Genomic DNA, 20,136 nt, shown 5'->3' with positions numbered 1-20,136 from the left:
TACTGATGTAATGAACCTGTCTTGCCAGGTCTGCCTTCAGCCATTCGATTCATAACCACACTGAGGGTCCTTTACTGAAGTCATGCTAAAAACAATCATTGGCCAAGCCAACTTGTGCATTGGGGATTTGCCAGGCACTGCTAATCGATGCCCAGATGTTCGCACCACTTTACACCTGCAACCGTCTATGGCTGGTTAATACCACTATGGCTGTGACTGGCAAGCGTCCCATGCCTACATATAAGCCCAAACGTTTGGCATTGCCAGTGCATGTTCGTTTACTATCTGGTGCACATGCTGATGTCGCCATATAATGGCCTGATTTTTAATATCTGGCTGTGCATAGAAAGGGTTATTGCAATCTAACCTTTCGAACAGTATCGGCGGCCAACCTTTTTATTGTACAGAAACTGGACAACCAACTAAGGTTTGGTCGGGAGGTGTGGGGACACCACTTTCAGTGGCTGGCAAATCATTGGTCACCTCCAGAGGCAATGAAGTTCTAGGACATTTCTGCACAAAAAGGGTGTTGGGGAGAATGTTCATTTCTGTGCTAATTCCCTGCAACCTTGGAGACCCCCAGCTCTTTTGCTGGACTTGGGGCCTGTGATTATTTTTTCCTCCTGAGTGGGTGGACCTTTCTCACTCGATGTATTTTTCCTAACTGGGATTTTTTTGTTTTACTGTTTTTTATGAACTCCATAGGCATCTGCTTTTTGTAAAGTGACACACTGGACCCTGGATGCAGTGCAGCCGAAAAATCCCATGGACTTCTCTAAATGTTTAAATGCATCTTCTTGTGTGAACTACCGTTCCCAAGAATGGTAAAATGATCCCTGGCTGTCTTGGCTTTCTTTTTTTCTTTTTGTGTGTCCTGCACACACCACCCGATGTGTAGTGCTTTGGGGGTTTTATCTAGTAATTCCTTATCCCACTTCTCATGTAACATTTTTTGTAACACTAACCTACTTTAAATGGCTGGTGTCAGTGGTTTAATTTTACTACCAGTGTGCATCTTTACTGCAGACTGAACCCTCAGCTGCAGTACAGCACAGAGTGTACATTTTCCCGAAATGGCCCCGGTCGTCTTTTTTCAGCCTTTTCTGTTAGTTGAAGCAGGTTTGAGTTCTGTGTGTTTTTGCCTTTAACAGACTTCAGCCCTCAAGCCTGCCCATGCTCCAGTGTGTCTTGAAAGGCAGTAAGTGAGGGATGGCCCCAAGACGTCCCTGCCCTTTGTCTCTAGGTGTGTCTGAGTGACACCAGTCCTGATTGGCCGGCTGGCTGTCCTAAAAACAGCCACCCTGCCGTGATTGACGATATATGCTGTGAATGAATAGGAAATCGCATAAAAAGCGAGGTTTTTGGTACTAGAGGCAGTCGACCACTGGAGAGGAACATGCGACGAAGACGTCAGCAGCGCCCTTCTGGACCGTGAAGTGACCGGTGAAACCCTCCTGCTGTGCTAAGCACTTTTTCATATCAACTGGGAAGACCCGTCCGTACTGGGCGACTTCCTCCCTTTGGCTGGTGGGACCAACTAGCCTCCATTTGGGGCATCCCCCGACTTGTTGTGCCTCATCAGAGCTACAGAAGCCCATTGCCAGGGTCCCTGTGACCATTGACGAGTGCATTGTCTTGCAAAGTCCGATTCCGTCTAAACCTTTGAGGGCATCCAGAGGACCCCGAAGAAGCAGGAAATATTGATCGAGTTCTCCTCCCCAGAGTCCAGGACTGAGGAGCAAGTTTCTTCCAACCAGAGTTTTCGTTCTTCAATTGCTGCAGAGAAAGGGCCAAAACAATAGTGCAGTTGAAACCAAGGAAATCATTGCTGATTAGTCCCTCTCCCAAATACTGCCGCGGGAGTCTGCCAGACGCCCTCCCTTTTCGTCACCACGACCAAGGTCCAGAAACAATCCACTGCCAAGCATTAGCAAGGAGGAATCCAGCTGGAACTTTTTTTTTTTCTTCGAATCACAGGTACTGTGGGGGTTGGTGTTGTCGCCTTTTAGCCCGAAGTTGTGCTTCCTGTCTTGCAATCTAATTTTTGGAGTTGATCTAAACTTACCTGCACTGGTATAACAGCTAGTGTTCTCTACAAAGCAGCTCACTTGAGTTACTGTGATTTTCTTTTGAACTTACTAACTTTGTCAAGACTTTATCGAAGTGCATCAAACCCATTGACTTTCCCCGTTGACTTTGGCTGTCCTAGCTCCCTAAAGGCACTCTTGGCAGTACTGTTAAAGGAATGGTTCGCCCAACATTTTTTATTGCCCAAAAAGATGGGCAATAATAAAACAAATATACTAGCACTTTTTTTTTTAAGTTCCTATGTAAAACTTTGAGCAATTCAAGCAAAAAAAATGGAAAAGCAAGCACATGGGCGCATCCATTTTTTGAAATGGATGTCCGCCTGTGCTGGCTTTTGCGGCACTAAATTTTACATAGGAACTTTTAAAAAAAAAGTGCGAGTATATTTGTTTTATTATTGCCCATCTTTTTGGGCAATAAAACATTTTGGGCAAACTATTCCTTTAAGATGGATTTCCTTTAAGATGGATTTCTGACCTGGTGGGCAGAGGTTTAGAAGGCCAGTCTAGTTTCTTGGAACAGGGTAACCTTCTGGACAAGCCAGACCAATCCAGGTAGCATTGGCGACAGTCAAGACTAGCTCTCAGGAGGGTGACTGAAAGACCTCAATGAGCACAGAGTAAAGGGCACTACAAATCACTCCCAGTCAGGTGTGTATGTGTATAGATTACATGTACATTTATTCAAGACGTTTGTAGTTCAACAGTTGTTATCAATTGTAATAAACCATTACAACACTAATATAACACATATACAATACCAAGTGGCCTAAAGGATTAAAGCACAGAATGGGTCCAAAACCTAAAGGAAAATGGAGCATGCAGTGCAAATAGACTTTAGGCAGGTCCGCATCAATGAATGCCTAACTGAGAGGCAGTCCAGTCCCTACAAAGAGTGGAGCTTAACTCTCTAAAGTACTTTCGAGTGCTGGTGCACAAGGGTGAAATCGGGGGTCTCTCGTAGGGATTGTAGCAGCTCAGGAAGGTGGGTGAGGTGATGCAGAACAGGTTCCCACTATTCTTGGAGGGTCTCCCCCAAAAAGGGCAGAACAGGTTCCAGGAGTTGGGAATGGGACGGTAGCTCAGGCTACCTGTGGAAAAGTGAGTGGCCCTCAGTGGACACTCGTGCATAAAAATGAATGGATGCGTAAGGGGCCGCCAGTAAGGGTTGCAGGTACTCACTGACCACATGCACAAAAATTCAGCAGTTGTGTGGCTCTGCGGCTTTCAGCTGCAAAGATACAGCGATGGTTCCCTGCCGGGAAAGTGGTGATTTCTCTACTCCTGATGGCTGGACTAGGCCAGTGTCACTGTAGCAGGCTTCGGGGACAGATGGGCACCACATCAAGGCAACTGGTAAGTTAGTCACCACGGCTGGGCAACGCAGTAACAACGTGTACTCCAGTTCGGGCGCTCTTTATTCCAGACCTGGGAATGGCAAGTGTACGAAATCCGGTGTGAGTGCCGTGAACACATAGCTTGTGATGTACCAAGTTTCAAGTGTCTCCTCGCAATGGCTGCGCAAGCTGGTCAGCCCACTGGTTGGCACAGGGACACTTCCATGAAGGCTTACTTTCAGGTTTAGATGAAGGTGCCGTAAATAGTTGGTCCCACTATTCAAATGGGTCAAGGCGCCTTTGCAGACCTTCTGGTTTGATCAGATGCAGAGGGGTCCAGCGAGACCACAGTGGGCTCAGGGTGCCAAACATTCCAGCAGGTCATCTGTGTTCCTCAACTCGGCTTTAGTTTCTGCATGCTTGGGTCCTAGCCAAGGTTCAGTGAGAACTCGCGAGATCGACCTGGCTTGGTGTTGGGGCCCTTCTCTTATCCAGAATATCCTTTGCGTCAAAACGAAGAGGGCCCAATGGGAGATCTGCTCGCATACAGGCACACCAGACGTGGACCAATCGCGGACAACGTTGGACCCAGTCATTCCAAGCACACCAGAATCTCTGGAACCCAGGATGTGTATTGGAACTAGACAGTCCAGCCCACATCTGGAGGCACATACATGGCATTCCGAATTCTGCGAAAGCTTGGTATTTATGCATGCCCAAATTTGGACTGACCCGGGTCTGCTCAACCTGGGGAAGGTAAAGGGGCAAGATGGCCAAAGGACAGGACAAAGAACCTCATGGCCATTTTGGAGCCAGGCCACCTTGTGCGAACTGCGGTAACGTGGTTTGCATGGCACAGGGTTAAAAATAAGCTGAAAGATAAGCTGCCACCAGTCCTGTCCAAGGCACAGTTTTACTACTCCTAAATACTTTGACGGAGTCTAGGGCCTTTGGAAAGGAAGAAGGACCCAAGCGCACTGTAATGTAAGGTACATTGCGCACTTGTAACATGTTGCAGAAATGTTGCAACATTGGAAAGTACCAAGGGAAACAGTCTCCCAGCACTGACTGTCTTTAAGGGCATGTCAGTTTCCCCATAATAAAGTGAGCGAAATCCCAGTGGAGTGCAGCTGGAAGCTGTGCAGTCGGGTTATGGTTTTTAAACAGCAGCAAAACGTTGGGGGTACACAACTGGAGGGAAAATTACACATAAATGGGAAACCTTCCTAACACTTTTGTTCCCTCAGGTTATAATTTTGGATACCATTATTGCCGGGACTAAAGTTTACCTGCTTAACTTTAAGAGATTGTAATTGCTTTACAAACTGTAGTATGTTCTAAGTCTTTGAATTGGTAACTGAAAAATACTGACCTTTACTGAATTCACTCACTCAGTGTACTGGAATATGTTGGCATAAGATAAGTATTTACCTTCTTTTACAAACTGAATCCAAACTTTGAATGTTACTGGTAGCTAAAGCTTTTTAAAGAGTGCTTATTTAAACCTTGTTAAATACATATTTATATGTAACTTTAAGGGTGGAAGTGTTATTTGGCTAATTGTACTTACTGATTTCAATTGTACAGCTCACATTACCCCTCTGAAGAGAAGTCTGGCTGCTCAGTTACACTAACAACTTGTGCAGTACAGGCCTATATTAAAGGGTGGGTTACCGAATACCAGGCAGATATCCCTTGTGTAGTCCTCACCAGTTGGACTGCACCAATTCTTACCTAATACAGGGATACCAGCAGGGATAAGTCCTAAACCATTTTTTTTAACTTGGTTTAGGATTATAGAAGGCAAATTGGATATTCTACAGGATGGTCATTCGCTAAGTTTTTTTACATCCCGACCCAAACATTACCCTGATGCGTTCTCACCATAGGCTACACCGTTCTAAGTGTTCTGGCATGCTGAGGGTAAGGAATGTACTCCAGCTAATTATTGGTGGACGTGTGAGGGCACCGATCAACTAAGACTGATTCGGGACTTAGTGTGCCAAGCTTACCCGGTTCCAATCTAAACTTTTAGTTAAACTGGACGTGCAGGTTAAAAATGTCCCCCATTTCGTCCAGCACGCAAGCGTGCAGGTCGGTTAAGAATGCATGCCATGCAGTAGCAGCTCACTGCAGAAAGTAGATGAAATATTTCACTATAGCTGGTCTTTTATTTTTTTTGTTAATTTATATTTTAATTTTGTTTTTAGGGAATAAAGAAGTTCCATTCCCAATGGTGGTGGTTTATAAGCAAGTACTATATTTCGAAGGGATTGTGTCCTCCGACGTATTCCTTATCTTTGATGTTCTTCATTCCAGCTTGCTGGCCTCAGAATTTTTTTTTCAGTAGAGGGCGCTTCGCGGCGATGTCCCTCGAGTTGGTGCCCCTCGACAGCCTCCATATCGGCGCCGACGTCCAAGTGCGTATAAATAGACTTGCGCAGCTTCCGTTGCACAGTTCAGTTTTTCTGTGCTTCGTGGGCCTCGGAAACGTGTCGCTCAGTTCTTTTCCTCAGGAACATTCTGCTTATTCTTCGAAGATAACTAAATTCGATGGCTTCTTCATCCAAACCATCGAACCCACGGTCCAGTTTCAAAAAGTGTTGTGACTGTGGGAAGAAAATGTCGTTGACGGATCCTCACAGGATCTGTTTGTGGTGCCTTGGATCGGAGCATCACTGTTCGGAAAGCGAGGACTGTGTCCGTGACGGCGAAAGCCTTGAAGGTGCGTAAGGGGAAGCTAGAAAGAGGTAAGACTCTTATAACTTCTACTCCCTCGAAAGTTTCTTCGGCAGAGTCGAGACATTCGTCTCCTCGTCACACATTGCCGTTCAAGGTCTCGAAGCCGTTCCCATCAGTCTTCGAGATCAAAACACTCTAAGAGGCGTCATAGATCTCCTTCCTCTACCTCCCCAGAAAGGGTTACCTGCCCCACGAAACACAGCGCTCCAGCTAAGTGGGAGGAATTCCGTAAGGAAATGCTTAGCGTCTTCGAGAAAGCGGCCTCAACCCCCTCGGAGACGTCTAAAGGTGATAACCTGGGTGAAATGGCCCGAAAAGTCAAAACGCCGCCGTTGAACCCGGCGAGAAACTGCCCAAGGGCGTCATGAACCCTCGAGTAAAGGCAGTAAGACCGTGTCATCGACGCCGTAGCCGAAGGTTGCTTCGATGCATAAATCGGTTACATCGACATTGTCTTCGCCATTGTCGACTCTGATAAAAGACAAACCTACAACTGTCACTACATCTCAGACAATAGGTGTCGAGGATTTCGACCATTACATCGAGGATGCCGTCGACAATTTCGACGACAGAGTAGGATCCCGATCCTCTCGTACATGGTCTTTTCATACTTTTTCGACACCCTTTTTGGGATTGTCGAAGCCTTTGGCTTCCACGTCGACAACCTCAACGTTTTCTCAGCCAGTGACAACTAGTTTGGCTCCTTTTGCTTTAGAAATGGGTTTTAAACCAGATCCTAGGTCTGACCATTTTAGAGCCTTGTCCTCTATATATGAGGAAGGGGAGGATTCCAACCAAGAGACCCTTTGCTTTACAAAGGACAACAACACCCATGCCAGAGGAATTAATCTCCGAAGAGAAAAGGTTAAAAGACCTTCAGGACTCTCTACATGAGGCAAGTGATTTAGATACTTCTCCAGAAGTAGTTTGCAAAACCAGACCCTCGGGATCATGCCGAGACCCCTTATAGGACTCTGATGACCAGGATAGTTGAATTCATGGGGTGGTCTACACCTACACCTTCTTTTCAACAGGATGACCTTACTGATATTTTAGATAAAGGTCCTCAGGAGGATACTGTAGTTCCCTTTCATACTGCCCTGCAGAGAAAAAACTCTGCAAATTGGGAAACTCCTGAAGTTATCCCGGCAGTGAACAAGAAACTTTCCGCTAAATACAGGGTATCTGCTTCAGATCCAGTATATTTGAGCAACCATCCAACTCGAGAGTTTAGTTGTACAGGCAGCAACTTGGTCTGCATACCCTACTATTCCACAGGACGGGGATGATAAAAGATTTGATGCCATGTCAAAGAAGGTCTTTACGGCATGTAGCATGGCGCTTAAATCTATTAACGCCACTTGCATGCTAGCAAGATTCAGCCTTATACTTTGGGAGTGTGCTTCATCTGCGGCTGACTATGTCCCAGAAGGAGAGGATCGGAAAGGGAAGCATTCTTAAACCTCATCAGTGATGGAAAGGATGCAATGTGCAAATCCCTTCAAACGGGCATTGATTCTGCTGATAGTATCAGCACGGCCATGGCGGCAAGTACCACAATCCGCAGACTTGCGTGGTTGCGGACATCTGGTTTTGCTCCAGATGTACAAGCTAGACTTTTGAACATGCCCTTTGAGGCACTTCTTTATTTGGTAAGAAGGCTGATGACAGCCTGGAGAGATTACAAACATCCAAGGCAGCAGCAAAATCTCTTGGGGCTGCAATCCGGCAGACTCCGAATCGCCCCTCAGGAGCTTCCTGGAGGGGTAGGTCCTTTAGCTTTTACTCCGCATTTGGAAAAGGCAGAGGACAGCCAGCTCAAAGGGGCCAGAAACGATTCATCCGTGGTGGACGGGGAAAAGGTACAAAAGCCGCAGCAGCAGGTGCCATCTGTGTCAGCTGCTTCAAAACACCTCTGAGGTCTCCCCTCACAAGACACCAGTAGGGGGCAGGTTAACTCAACATCTGGCAGAATGGCAGGCTATTACGTCAGATGCTTGAGCATTTGAGGCAGTTGCCCAAGGTTACTGCCTGCTCTTCCTACACACCCCTCAGTCATCCACCGGGGAACAACTTTTGTTTCCAGATCCGCTCCTTATGCAGCAGATTATAGACCTGCTAGAGAAGGGTGCCATAGACCCGGTACCCGTAGCGGAGAGGAACAAGGGTTCGTATTCCCCCTACTTCCTAGTACCAAAGGACTGAGGACTGAGACCCATCTTTGACTTGAGAGAATTGAACAAATTCCTCAGGAAAGACAAGTTCAAGATGGTAACTTTCTCCGATCCTCCAGGCCCTCTAGCTTCAGGACTGGTTGGTATCTCTAGACCTTCAGGATGCTTATTTCCATGTGCCAATCCATCTCAAACACAGGTTAAGGTTCGCAATTGGCAACTCACTATCAATTTCAAGTTCTGCCATTTGGGCTGACCTCCGCCACGAGGGTCTTCACCAAGCTAATGTCGGTAGTGGCGGCAAGTCTGAGGGAAGGGATCCAAGTCTACCCCTACCTGGACGATTAGTTGATCAGAGAAGTATCTCCGGAACAAGCTCAGATCCAGCTAGATTACGTCTGCCACTTCCTTCACAAGCTGGGCATCTCCCTCAATTTAAAGAAGTCACAGATGATACCATCAGACTCCAGTTCATTGGAGCGGTCCTGGACACTTCCCTGGGGAAAGCCTCGCCACCAGAGGTGAGGGTTCAAGATATTCTGCAGATGGTCAAGTTTCAAAATGCCCAACGTCTTCCAGCCTTCGACTTTTTGAGGTTGCTAGGCCTCATGGCATCCTGCATCTTCCTAATGCCAGAGGCTCGCCTCAGAATGAGATCCCTCCAGTGGGCACTAAGAACCCAATGGTCTCAATTCTCAGGAATGTCGGATCTCCTTCAAGTCCCGGACAGAGTGGCTTGATACCTTCAGTGGTGGGCCTGTCAGGGAAAACATCTTGAAGGGTGAACTCATTTGGTATCCATGGCCAGAGATAACAGTAGTCACGGATGCCTCACTCACGGTGTGGGGAGCCCATGCCAACGACTTGACCATCGGCGGTCGTTGGTCTCCATCGGAGTCCAGACTACATATCAACCTGTTGGAGCTGAGAGCAATCAGACTAGCGCTGAAAGCTTTTCTGCCATCAGTACAGGGGGAAAAATGTCCTGCTAATGACGGACAACACAGTGGCCATGCACTACCTCAACACAAGAGGCGGCGTAGGGTCACTGCCACTGCAGAGAGGCAATGCAGCTCTGGTGGTTTTGGGCAATTCAAGAAGGAATCTCTCTATCAGCAGTTCACCTAGCCGGAGAGAAGAACGTGACGGCGGACGCTCTCAGCAGGCTGAGCACAGTCTCCCACGAGTGGGAGCTAGCTCAGGAAGTCCTTCAAGAGATCTTCGCCCTTTGGGGAACCCCTCAAGTGGATCTGTTCGGCACCAGCATCAACAGGAAGTGCGATCAGTTCTGTTCAAGGGAATTTCCCCCCCCCCCCCCGAGAGGAACTCTAGGGGACGCGTTCGTAGTAGACTGGGAGTTTCCACTTCTGTAAGCGTTTCCTCCAGTTCCTGTCATTCCTCAAATGATTAGGAGGTTGAGAAGATTCCGGAAAACTATGATCCTAATCGCCCCGTATTGGGCCAGGAGATCGTGGTACCCAGACCTTCTGGACATGTCCATCTGCCCTCCAATTCGTCTTCCGCAAAGGGAGGATCTTCTCTTGCAGAAGGGAGGTCAGGTTCTCCATCCATATTTCAGAACCCTCAACCCTCTTCACCCTTGGTTTCTGAAAGGTTGAGATACAAGGATTGGGATCTAACGGATGACGTCATGGAGGTGTTGCTTTCAGCTAGAAGACCAGCAACAAAGACTTTATACCGCTGCCGTTGGAACAAATTTTGCAGCTGGTGTATTGAACCCTTCTCATGCAGTACACTAATGGTGTTATCTTTCTTACTCCACTTAGCAAATTCAGGTCTTCGAGATGCTACGATCAAGGGTTACCTCGCAGCGCTGTCAATTTTTAAGCGCACTGCGGAGGAGCCTTCATATTTCAAATTACCCCGGGTAATCCAATTCCTGAAAGGGTTAACTAATGTTTTCCCCCCAAAGCCTTTTCAAGTTCCATTGTGGGACCTAAACCTAGTCTTAAATTTTCTGATGGGTACTCCTTTTGAACCGCTCCATTCTTGTTCATTAAGGTTTTTCACTCTTAAAACAGTATTCTTAGTGGCTTTAACATCTGCCAGAAGAGTTGACGAATTACAAGCTCTATCTTGCAAACCTCCTCATACAACCTTTCATAAAGACAAGGTTGTTTTGCAAGTGAAGCCTAATTTTCTCCCAAAGGTAGTTTCTGAATTCCACATTACACAGAAAACCACTTTACCTTCGTTCTATCCTCCTCCCCACCGAGGGAAAGAGGAAGAGAAGTTACATAGGCTGGATCCAAGGCGTGCCTTGAGTTTTTATATCGGCAGACATGCTAGGATAAGGCAAGCAGACTGTTGGGGAGAATTCTCTGTTTAGGCTGAATTTGCTAACCTAGTGAGTCCCCCAGCAGCTTTGCTGGATTTCTGGAGTTTGTTTTTTTCTCCTGCCAAGAATGAGACTTTTTCTCACTCTTGGACATGATTTATGATGTTCCTTTGCATATTAATGTGTTTCATGGGGTATAGGGTCTTTTATTCCATAGGGTCTCGTATGTTTTTGTTATGTTACACAGCACCCTCCGTGCAGTAACACAGGGGTGTCATAGTGACCCCCCAACATAGACTCCATACCCTGGGACTGACTACTGTCTCCCAGGGCATGTAAAGTCACCTTTGGCTTTGCTAGTCCCAAATTATGAACAGAAACCAGTACAAACCATTATATTGTGGACGTACTGGTCGGGGCAATTAGATTGCCCCGGGGTCTGTTATTCGAGGGGGCACGTCTCCGTCCCCCCTGATCGAGTTTTGGCTTGTGGCAGTGGATACTACTTTTTATATTCGACCGCGAATATATCTATGGGATTTTCCCATTGTTCGAGGCTACCAACTTTAATTATTTAATTCTTGTAGCCTCGAACATACCGCCGGTTTATTTATTTATTTAATATTCACCGGTTGGTATTTTCTGCCAGAACTCGGTTTTAAAATGGCGTTTGTGTTCGCCTCTAACTCCAAACCAAAGGTCGAGCCCTTTGTTCCACTTTTTGGCGGGCTTCTCCACAGAAGCCTCCAAAAGTGGTGCCACTCTGTCTGGGTACCACAGGGAGTGGGAGGGGCTTTAGGCACCCTGGACTGAGTTACCTTGGTAACCCAAGTCGCAATCTTGTGTGATTGGCCCAAGTGGCTCACCACTTAGCATGTTTGACAGCTAGGCTGAGTGAATGGGGGGGGTGTGCTGCATAAAAGCAGGGCTTTTGGGACTGGAACTTCAGAAGTCGCCACCGGACCTGAAAATCCGACGAGGGAGAAGCTGAGCCGACCTGCTACGGCGACACCACCGGTGGAGCCCTGCTGAACTGACTCACCACTTCCCAACGACAGAGGATCTCCCGGCTGGAGAGTCTTCTTCCCCTGACTGGTGGGCACAACCAGTTTACCTTCTTTTTCTCGCATCCCAGGACGTCTTGTGGTCGAATTGCCTGTGCCAAGCACCCCGGCAACCGGATAGCCACTTACCACTGGACCGCGAATAAAAGGACCGCTCCTTTTAATTGAGAACTCCGCGGCTGGTTTCTTCCCTGGCAGTGCAACGGACTCCTGCTTTCCTCCCCGACGAGATCCTCTTCCCCCGGACGAAGCACCGACTTGCACCCGCTGCCAGGAACCACTGCCCCTGCTGGAGTATTCTCACCATTTTAAGGTACCGTGTCCGCCAGGCTTCCCTTTCTGAAGATTGCTACAAGGTAATAATCCCTTAACCTTCTGGACTGGGCTGGCCGCCTTGACCATCTAACTGGTCCCTTTCTTTTTGGTCCAACTCTTTCTGAACTTATTGCGAGACTTTTGGGCACTTTGAACCGTGTGACCTTGGAGACATTTCGACCGGAGCCTCTTAAAGTGGGTCCGGCCTTGTTAACTTTGACTTTACGGTTTTAATCTGCCTTCTTCTCCTGTGTTCTTCCGAAAGTGTTGGGAACTGTTTCTATCTTTGCTCTGCCTTTATCTCCCTTTTAAACCGATTGATTAAAGTGCCATCTTCGTTAAGCACTCACCGCTGTCTGAAAATAAGTGTTGCTTTACTTAAGACTTGTCTAACTAATCGTTGAAGGGAGTCTTATCTTTTAGTGACCCGTGTTTTTGAACTGCTCGATATTAATGCCAGTGTGTTTTTATTAGATGTGTTTTTAATTCATTATATCTCTTTTACACCAAGCTCTGGTCAGTGTTTGCTTGTTCTACTGTGTTCTTTTGACCTATTGTGAATACTCTGTATACTGCCTAACTCTTCTTGAGGGAAGTCTGTCTGCTCAGCCACCGCTACCAAGTGAATGTGTGGTACAGACTGCTACCAAGTGGGTTTACTGCCAAACACCTGTAGTCTTAAATCTTTTGCAGTGGTCCCAGAGGGAACTGCACAGGTTTCTGCCTAACACAGACCAACTGTTTGTAGGTTATGCAGGACTCAAATTGGGATTGCCAATCACGAAACAAACCATTTCAAGATGGATTATTTTAACCATTCTAGAATGCTACAAATTTGTTGGGATAAGAACCCACTTAACATTTTAGGGCTCATTCAATTAGAGGTATCGCAGCCTCTTCGGCTCTCCAAAGAGGGGGTTCCAATTGGAGACATTTGTGCGGTTGCCACATGGTCGTTCACACATACCTTTACAAAATTTTACAGCCTGGATTCCTCCTCTAGCCAGGAGACAAGATTTGGGAAAGCTGTGTTACATTCTGTACTTTCTTAAAGGGAAATATTCCAATTTTACTCACACCTCCTCTTTACATTACTGCTATGGGAGGCTATCAAAGATGAGGAATACGTCGGAGGACACAATCCCTTCGAAAAACAAGTTACTTCTTAACTTGTAACATTCTTTCGATGGGATGTTCCTCCAACGTATTCCTTACCGCCCCTCCCATCCATCCCCGCAGTAAAACTTCCCTTGTAGTTGCAGCATACGCTCCTTCAAGGTCAATAACCATATCATGCACAGCTAATTTTAAGCTTCAAAATGGAACTTAGCAACGGACGCTGCACGAGTCTGTCTATACGCATGTCGGCGCCGATACTGAGGCAGTCGAGGGACACCAACTCGTGGGACGTCGACGCGCAGCGCCCTCTGAGAATTTCCGAGGCCAGCAAGCTGGAATGGATAACATCAAAGATGAGGAATATGTCGGAGGAACATCCCATCGAAAGAACGTTACAGGGTAAGAAGTAACTTGTTCTTCTTTGCACATAGTTATTCATGCACGTTAAGGTACATTTTTTATTGCTTCAGATCCGGAAGTAATATACTACATGCGTCACGATAGGAATAGTGTTACGGACACGCCTATGCCGACTTCCCCTTTTGGTCCCCAAAAGACCAGATGCAATATTCTGCGGTTACCACTGGATGTCGGACCATATGCACAGCATGTGAATCCAAGCAGATAAAACCATCAGAAATGCTATTACGGTAAGTAATGCATGTCTTCTTCCTGCCGCACTATGTGTACTAATAGTCCCGTAAGGTACAGATCAATTTAATGAGTGCTGCCTTGAAAGCAAATATGCTGGATTCTCCAACAGCAAGGTGGATCTTCGCCATAGTGCCTTCCATAAAAGTATAGCAAGCACAAGACTATTCCATTTTGCTTACATCACAAGCCACCTGTACTGGCCCTTGATGCACTTTTCATGCGTCTCGCCCGACTGCTTTTCCCGCAAGTCTGCTTGCCTGCTCACCCTCCCCTGTGATGCGTGGCATTATGATTCAATTGCACTTAATTGCACCCAGATATGGGACTAAATGAATGCTGTATCCCTTCCCCCTTGTCCTATTTGTTCTTTCTTTTTGTGTTATTCGCTCAACAACCTCCCCCCCCCTCCCAGCCCCGAGAACAAATATTAGCTGTTAATGTAAACCTGTTTGCCTCTGAGGCAAGACTGCTTTTGCCTGTGGTGCAACTCTGTACACATCTTGAGAAAGACAGGGATAATAAAACCTTTATTCTGTACCCAGTCGCCTTGGAAGTAATGAGTTAACCAGTTTTCTTTACTCAAGACAATCCCGGACTTTGACATGTCCAACTATTGCCCTTCCATCTTTTTGCCCTACAACTTTTCCATGCAAGGAAAGAATTCACTTGGTAGTTATTTTTTCCAATTTTTTTTTTTAATCTCTAGTAGTGTTTATGCAACCTTTAATAGATGACATATTCAAGGTTCGTTTCAATGTCCAGGTCAGTAACGAAAATGATTACCATAACAAGCGGTAGTCTGTTAATTGAGCTGCCTTCAGAATCTGGTCTTTCTTTCAAAGCACTTGGCAGTTAAGCATTTTTTTCCCTTTCTTGCAGTGGATATGCAGCAGATGAAATTACCCACTGTATCCGACCTCAGGACATCAAGGAACGAAGAGCAGTCATAATACTAAGAAAGTAAGTGTCTATTTGTATTGCAGAGTTACTGAAGCTTGTTGCTTTGTAGAACACTGTCAATAATTGTATATTTAGTCCATATTTAGTCTATGCAAAAATGATTGAGAGCTAAATTTAAGGTAAGGTGTGGCTGAGGCATAGCTGAAATTATGCCTCGGTCACAAAGCAGAATTAAGTTGGACTGTTTTGTCTCCCTACCTATTCCTCATCTCTAATCTATTCGTAAGTCTGCAGTTTCAGAAACATTTTGGATCGTGCTCTGTCCTTTGTAGAGTAGTGGCCCTTGACGACTGCGTCCTCCTCAAGGCTGGTATAAGTAGCTCACGTGGTGCCAGTTGCCTTGATTCTGTTTTTCTGCATGCTTGGCACGGTTCAACACCTCAATGGTTTTTCATTTTTTTTTTTTTCATACTGTGTATTTTGTCTACACCGAAGACCGGTTTTAAACACTGCTTTAATTGTGGCATTGAACTGTCCATTACAGACCCCCATCGTATCTGCCTTGGGTGCTTGGGTGTGGACCATAAAGTTGACTGCAGTTCTTGTCAGTCGATGCCTGTGAATGGCTTGAGGGAAGGGAAAACTCGCTGGAGGTAGGCAGTGGAGTAACTTTGCTGAAAATGTTGGGGAGGCACGGGGGGGGGGGAACATCTGAAGAAAAGGTGCTCCAGCCAAATGAATGGGGACAAAATGGTGTGCAGTGAAAGGTGGGGGGGTGACAAACACTCCTGCCCCCCCTACAATTACGCCCATCGAGGTAGGCCCCTTTTTAAATCGCCTTCAACTACCCCTTCCATAAAGAGGTAATTGGATGAGTCCAGGGGACCCTGTGAAGAAGCGCTCTAGAGCCAGGTCTTGCCGTTTTGTCTTCATCACACAAAGATGAAGAAACGCCATTGTTCGCAGTAGAATTCGCCAGACTCCTCACCTGACAAACTGGTTAACTTTCCCAGCAGGTCAGTGTCTTCAGCTGACTGGGAGAAATTTCGTCTCCAGATGCTGGATAGGTGGCTCCAAGCCTCGCTTCGAAAGAGCTCAAGAAGGCCTCGGATGGTAAGACCACTACTCGTGCAGCGAAGAGACCGCGCAGTAAGTCTCCTTGACATTTGTCAAAGGAGTCTCTACACAAGTCAAAGACCTTCCGACGAGTGATCCGGTGGTGGGGCACCTGCGCTCATCTGACGGCGGGCACAGACTTTCAGACCCCATCTCACCAGATAACGGTGACGATGGATGCCTCCCTGGAAGGGTGGGGAGCGCACACCAGAGAACTTCACGCAAGAGGCCTTTGGCTCCCAGAGGAGAAGCCGCTCCACATCAACATCCTGGAGCTCCGTGCAGTGTTCCGGGCCCTCGGGTCCTTTCTCCCGTCCCTCAAGGGCAAGGTGGTGAGGATCTTCACCGACACCACCACAATGTTCTACATCCGGAAGCAGGGAGGAACCAGATCCCCAGCCCTCCAAGGAAGCCCAGGATCTGTGGCATTGGGCCGTCGCCCAAGGGATGTTTCTGGTGCCCTTTCATCTAGCAGGGATCAAAAACACCATTGTCGACTCACTCAGCAGGGAGCTGCGCTCGTGCCACAAGTGGAAACTACGTCAGGATCAAGTGGATCGACTCTTCTGACGATGGGGAAAACCGCAGATCGACCTGTTCGCAACGGCGACGAACTCCAATTGCCAGAGGTTCGCCAGCAGATTTCCCCAGCCGAGGAGCATGGGCAATGCTTTCTCGTTCCCCTGGGACGGCCTGTTCCTATATGCGTTTTTGCCATTGCTGCTCCGTCTCGTCAACCAGCTCAAGAGGTCCTGTTGCAGGATGATCCTCGTCGCACCGGCGTGGCCGAGGCAGATCTGGTTCCTGGACCTTCTGGACTTGTCAGCGTCCCCACCAGTCAAGCTGCCGACGGACACGGATCTTCTCTCCAGAGAAGGAGGTGCCATACTTCATCACGACCCAGTCGCTGAACTTGCAGGCCTGGCTCCTGCAGCACTAGAGTTTGGAGGGTGCGATATCCCGGCTGACTGCAGAGAGGTTCTTGTAAAGGCCAGGGCGTCCTCAAGTGCTACGGACATAAGTGGAAGAGGTTCTCTGTCTGGTGCCGTGCACAGAAGATTAACCCTCTACGGATTACAGCCCCTCAAGTGCTACCGTACCTACTGTCGCTGGACTGGCTCACACCTCCAAGATACATCTGGCTGCGATCTCCTGATATGCCAGAACCACAGGACGGGTGTCCTTGTGGTCCCATCGCCTGGTGAAGGAATTTATGAAAGGACTGTTCCGATGATTCCTGCCGGTGAAGACTCCTGCCCCGGCGTGGGAGCTCAACGTGGTGCTGACCAGGCACATGGGGGCGCCATTCGAGCCCCTGCATTCGGCACCGTTGAAGTTCCTGTCGTGGAAGACTGCGTTTCTTGTGGCCATCACCTCCGCACGATGAGTGGGAGAGATCAGGCCCTATCCTGCAAGCCTCCATACTTGACTTTTCACGACACGAGGGTGGTGCTGAGGACGCACCCCTCCTTTATGCCCAAGGTGCCGTCGGACTTCCACCTCAACAAGCCGTTGGCGTTACCTGTTTTCTTTCCGTCGCCGGCCAAGAGGACTTTGCACTCGCTGGATGTGGCTAGAGCGCTGAAGTTCTACGTGGACCGCACAAAAGAGTTTCCAGAAGACATCACAGCTATTTGAACTTTGGACCTGTGAACCAAGGGAAGGCTTCCATTTCCAGATGTCTCTCCGGCTGCATCATGCATTGTCATCGGTTGGCAAACCAACTGTTGCCCGGCTGTCCGAGAGCCCATTCGACAAGAGCTATCGCTGCTACCACAGCGTTCCTGTCTGGTGTGCCCCTGCTGGACAGCTGCAGGGCTGCTACGTGGAGGTCGACGCACACCTTCACGAGATTCTATTGCGTCAACCGGGATTCCAGGGAGGAGTCCAGGGTCGGCCAAGCAGTGCTGCGCAACCTGTTCGCCTAAGGTGAGCCTGGTGAGGAGGTAAGAATTGCTTAATGTTGATGTAATGCTTAATGTTTAGCCTTTGCCACCTCCCGTGATTGTGCATGTGTGTACTGCTATGTATTCTTATATTCATGAGCATGTGAATCCATGCCAGACCCCCATGCTGGAGATGGAACAAGTTACTTACCTGTAACTGTTCTCCAGCATGGGTCTGGCATGGATTCACATGCAAACCCTCCCTCCTACCCACTCTGCGGCTCTTCACTTGATCATACTGCCACTTTACGTGCGACCAAATCTGAGGAGGGCTTCCAGAGGCGGGGCTTAGGGAGAGGGCAGTCATTGGCTGGGGGCAGTATGACTCAGAGACCAGTGATTGGTTACTACTAAGAAAGACAGATCAGAAACTAAACTGATGCTGATTTATTTTTCTTTACCGAGGATTCCCAGCCTGACGGGGAATATTCATGAGCATGGGAATCCATGCCAGACCCATGCTGGAGAACAGTTACAGGTAAGTAACTTGTTCCTTCTCCAACGCCATCGAAACCAGTCGACCCTCTAGGACATGAGGGTTCTCATGACCTTGCTGATATCTCCCATAAGAATTGAGAGATACTAGTTGGACAAATTGGATTGTACACTCGCATAGATGGAGTGTGCATTTTTTATAAGAGCTGTTAGCTTGTCTTCCTTTAGCGGACATGCTGACTGTACTTGTTGTATTCCAATACTTAAGACCCATGGGCACAATTAAATTTAGTACTTAGTTTAGAATCCAATCAGTTAACCTGGTCACAGGTTACCACCAGTTAGAGCTGGTTGTGACAGAATCCAATGCACTGTTCTATCGTTTGTTGCATCAGCCAGTTGGAAATGTTCTGAATGTACATCAATGTGTTCTATCGGGTATATGCCATCATTGTAGAAGGTTAGGGACGTCTTCCTTCTCTCTTTTAGATGGGCGTTGCACCACATGCCACCTAGGGTGAGGCACCCCTGATGAGGTCGGGGTGTCCTTCCCCAGGGCTAGTTTGTAGCTGGGTTGTCTCCCTTTTTTCAGATTGTTCATTTTTGATTATTAAGTACACTGTAATTCTGAATAACCTCTCTCCTACTGAACCGTTGTGTGATCATATCTCCTCACAAAGTTCTCGAGGGCTCCCAGGTTCTCACGCAGAACCCTTCTTTTCCTGTGTTCTGACTATACACTGAGGCTATGGTATAGGGCGTGCCATATGTACCCCGCCCCGTGATGGACCTGCCATTTTTGTCTCTTAGGATGTCCTGTGCCCTAAAGTCAATCCTTCTCCTAATAACAAGGGCCACCCCCCCTTTTTTCATGGGACCAGACGTGTGCAAGATCTGCAAAAATCCACCTCGGCCGAAGGCAACCCTGGTCTTTCCGCAGCAGGTGGGTCTCTTGTAAAGCAAGGATATCCTGGGCGTGCGCCCTTGTAAACTGTTAATAGTTTAGCCCGTTTGACGGGGGTGTTTTACCCCCTTACGTTATGCGTTAGCCATCTGAACCCAGCATGAGTACTTGACTCGCCCCAGCCTCCTGCCCCCCTGGTCTATTCCTTGCATCTCCCTCCGGGCTGTGATGCTCCGTCTGCCAACCCCCACAACTGTTGTGCTACTGTGCTATCCCTCTGTGCAATTGCTCCTGCCTTCCTTGCCTGGGCTCTATGGTCCCCCCCCCCCCCCCCCCCCCCACCCCCCCCATCCCCCCATCCCCCCACCCCCAAAATCCCCTGCTCCCGACCCCTCGAACACACCCGTTACTCGTTCGAACATGTTTTCTACTCCCTCCTAGGCCTAATGTATTGCCCTTACTCCCACCACCTCCAACTGAATATTACCGGGCTAAGGTCGCCTGAGTCATCCGGTACCACTCCCTGCTTCTTTGCCTGATCCCCCTCCCCCTTCCAGGGGGCGGCCTCGGCGTGGATTTTCTACTTTCTCCTACGGTCAACCATCCCCAGGGTTTAGCCCTTTCCCTTTGCCCTGAATGGCTGGGGTCTCACTTCCATGGCCGTGGCCCTCCCCCTCCAGCTCCATGTGTTATATTTGCAACTTCCTGGAGCATGGTTGCATGCTTTTGAGTCACCTCCCACTCGAACAGAAGGCCAAAGGGGAAAGTCACTTGTATTTTGGCCCTTTCCTCGTTAGCTCCTTTAGGACCGGTCCCATGTTCATTCTTTTTATCAGCGTACTGTTTGCAAGGTCCTGAAACAAGGATATCTCTTGCCCTTGGTAGAGCACCGGTTCCCGCTGTCTGGCCGCCTGTAACACCGCTTCCTTCTGCCCATATCTGACAAAGGCGGCCTGAACGTCACAAGGCCTGCTGTTGGAGCCCTTGGAGGGCCGGCTGACTCTGTGGACCCTGTCCAGTTCTATTGTCCCTGGGACACCTTCA

The 20,136-nt window shown here is 48.1% G+C and overlaps 1 protein-coding gene across 1 annotated transcript in view; it reads left to right on the top strand.

The window, feature by feature from the left end:
• ALKBH5 (alkB homolog 5, RNA demethylase) overlaps positions 1 to 20,136 on the top strand; it is a 235,433-nt gene that overhangs the window by 111,765 nt on the left and 103,532 nt on the right. Inside the window, exon 2 of the mRNA XM_069645704.1 lies at positions 14,671 to 14,751. Coding sequence (XP_069501805.1) covers positions 14,671 to 14,751 — 81 coding nt within the window. The remainder of the gene's footprint in view (positions 1 to 14,670; positions 14,752 to 20,136) is intronic.

The sequence above is a fragment of the Ambystoma mexicanum genome, chromosome 2p (genome assembly GCF_040938575.1).
Source record: "Ambystoma mexicanum isolate Mex_15411 chromosome 2p, UKY_AmexF1_1, whole genome shotgun sequence".
Lineage (NCBI taxonomy): Eukaryota > Metazoa > Chordata > Amphibia > Caudata > Ambystomatidae > Ambystoma > Ambystoma mexicanum.
This window is presented reverse-complemented; position numbering and strand designations above follow the sequence as displayed.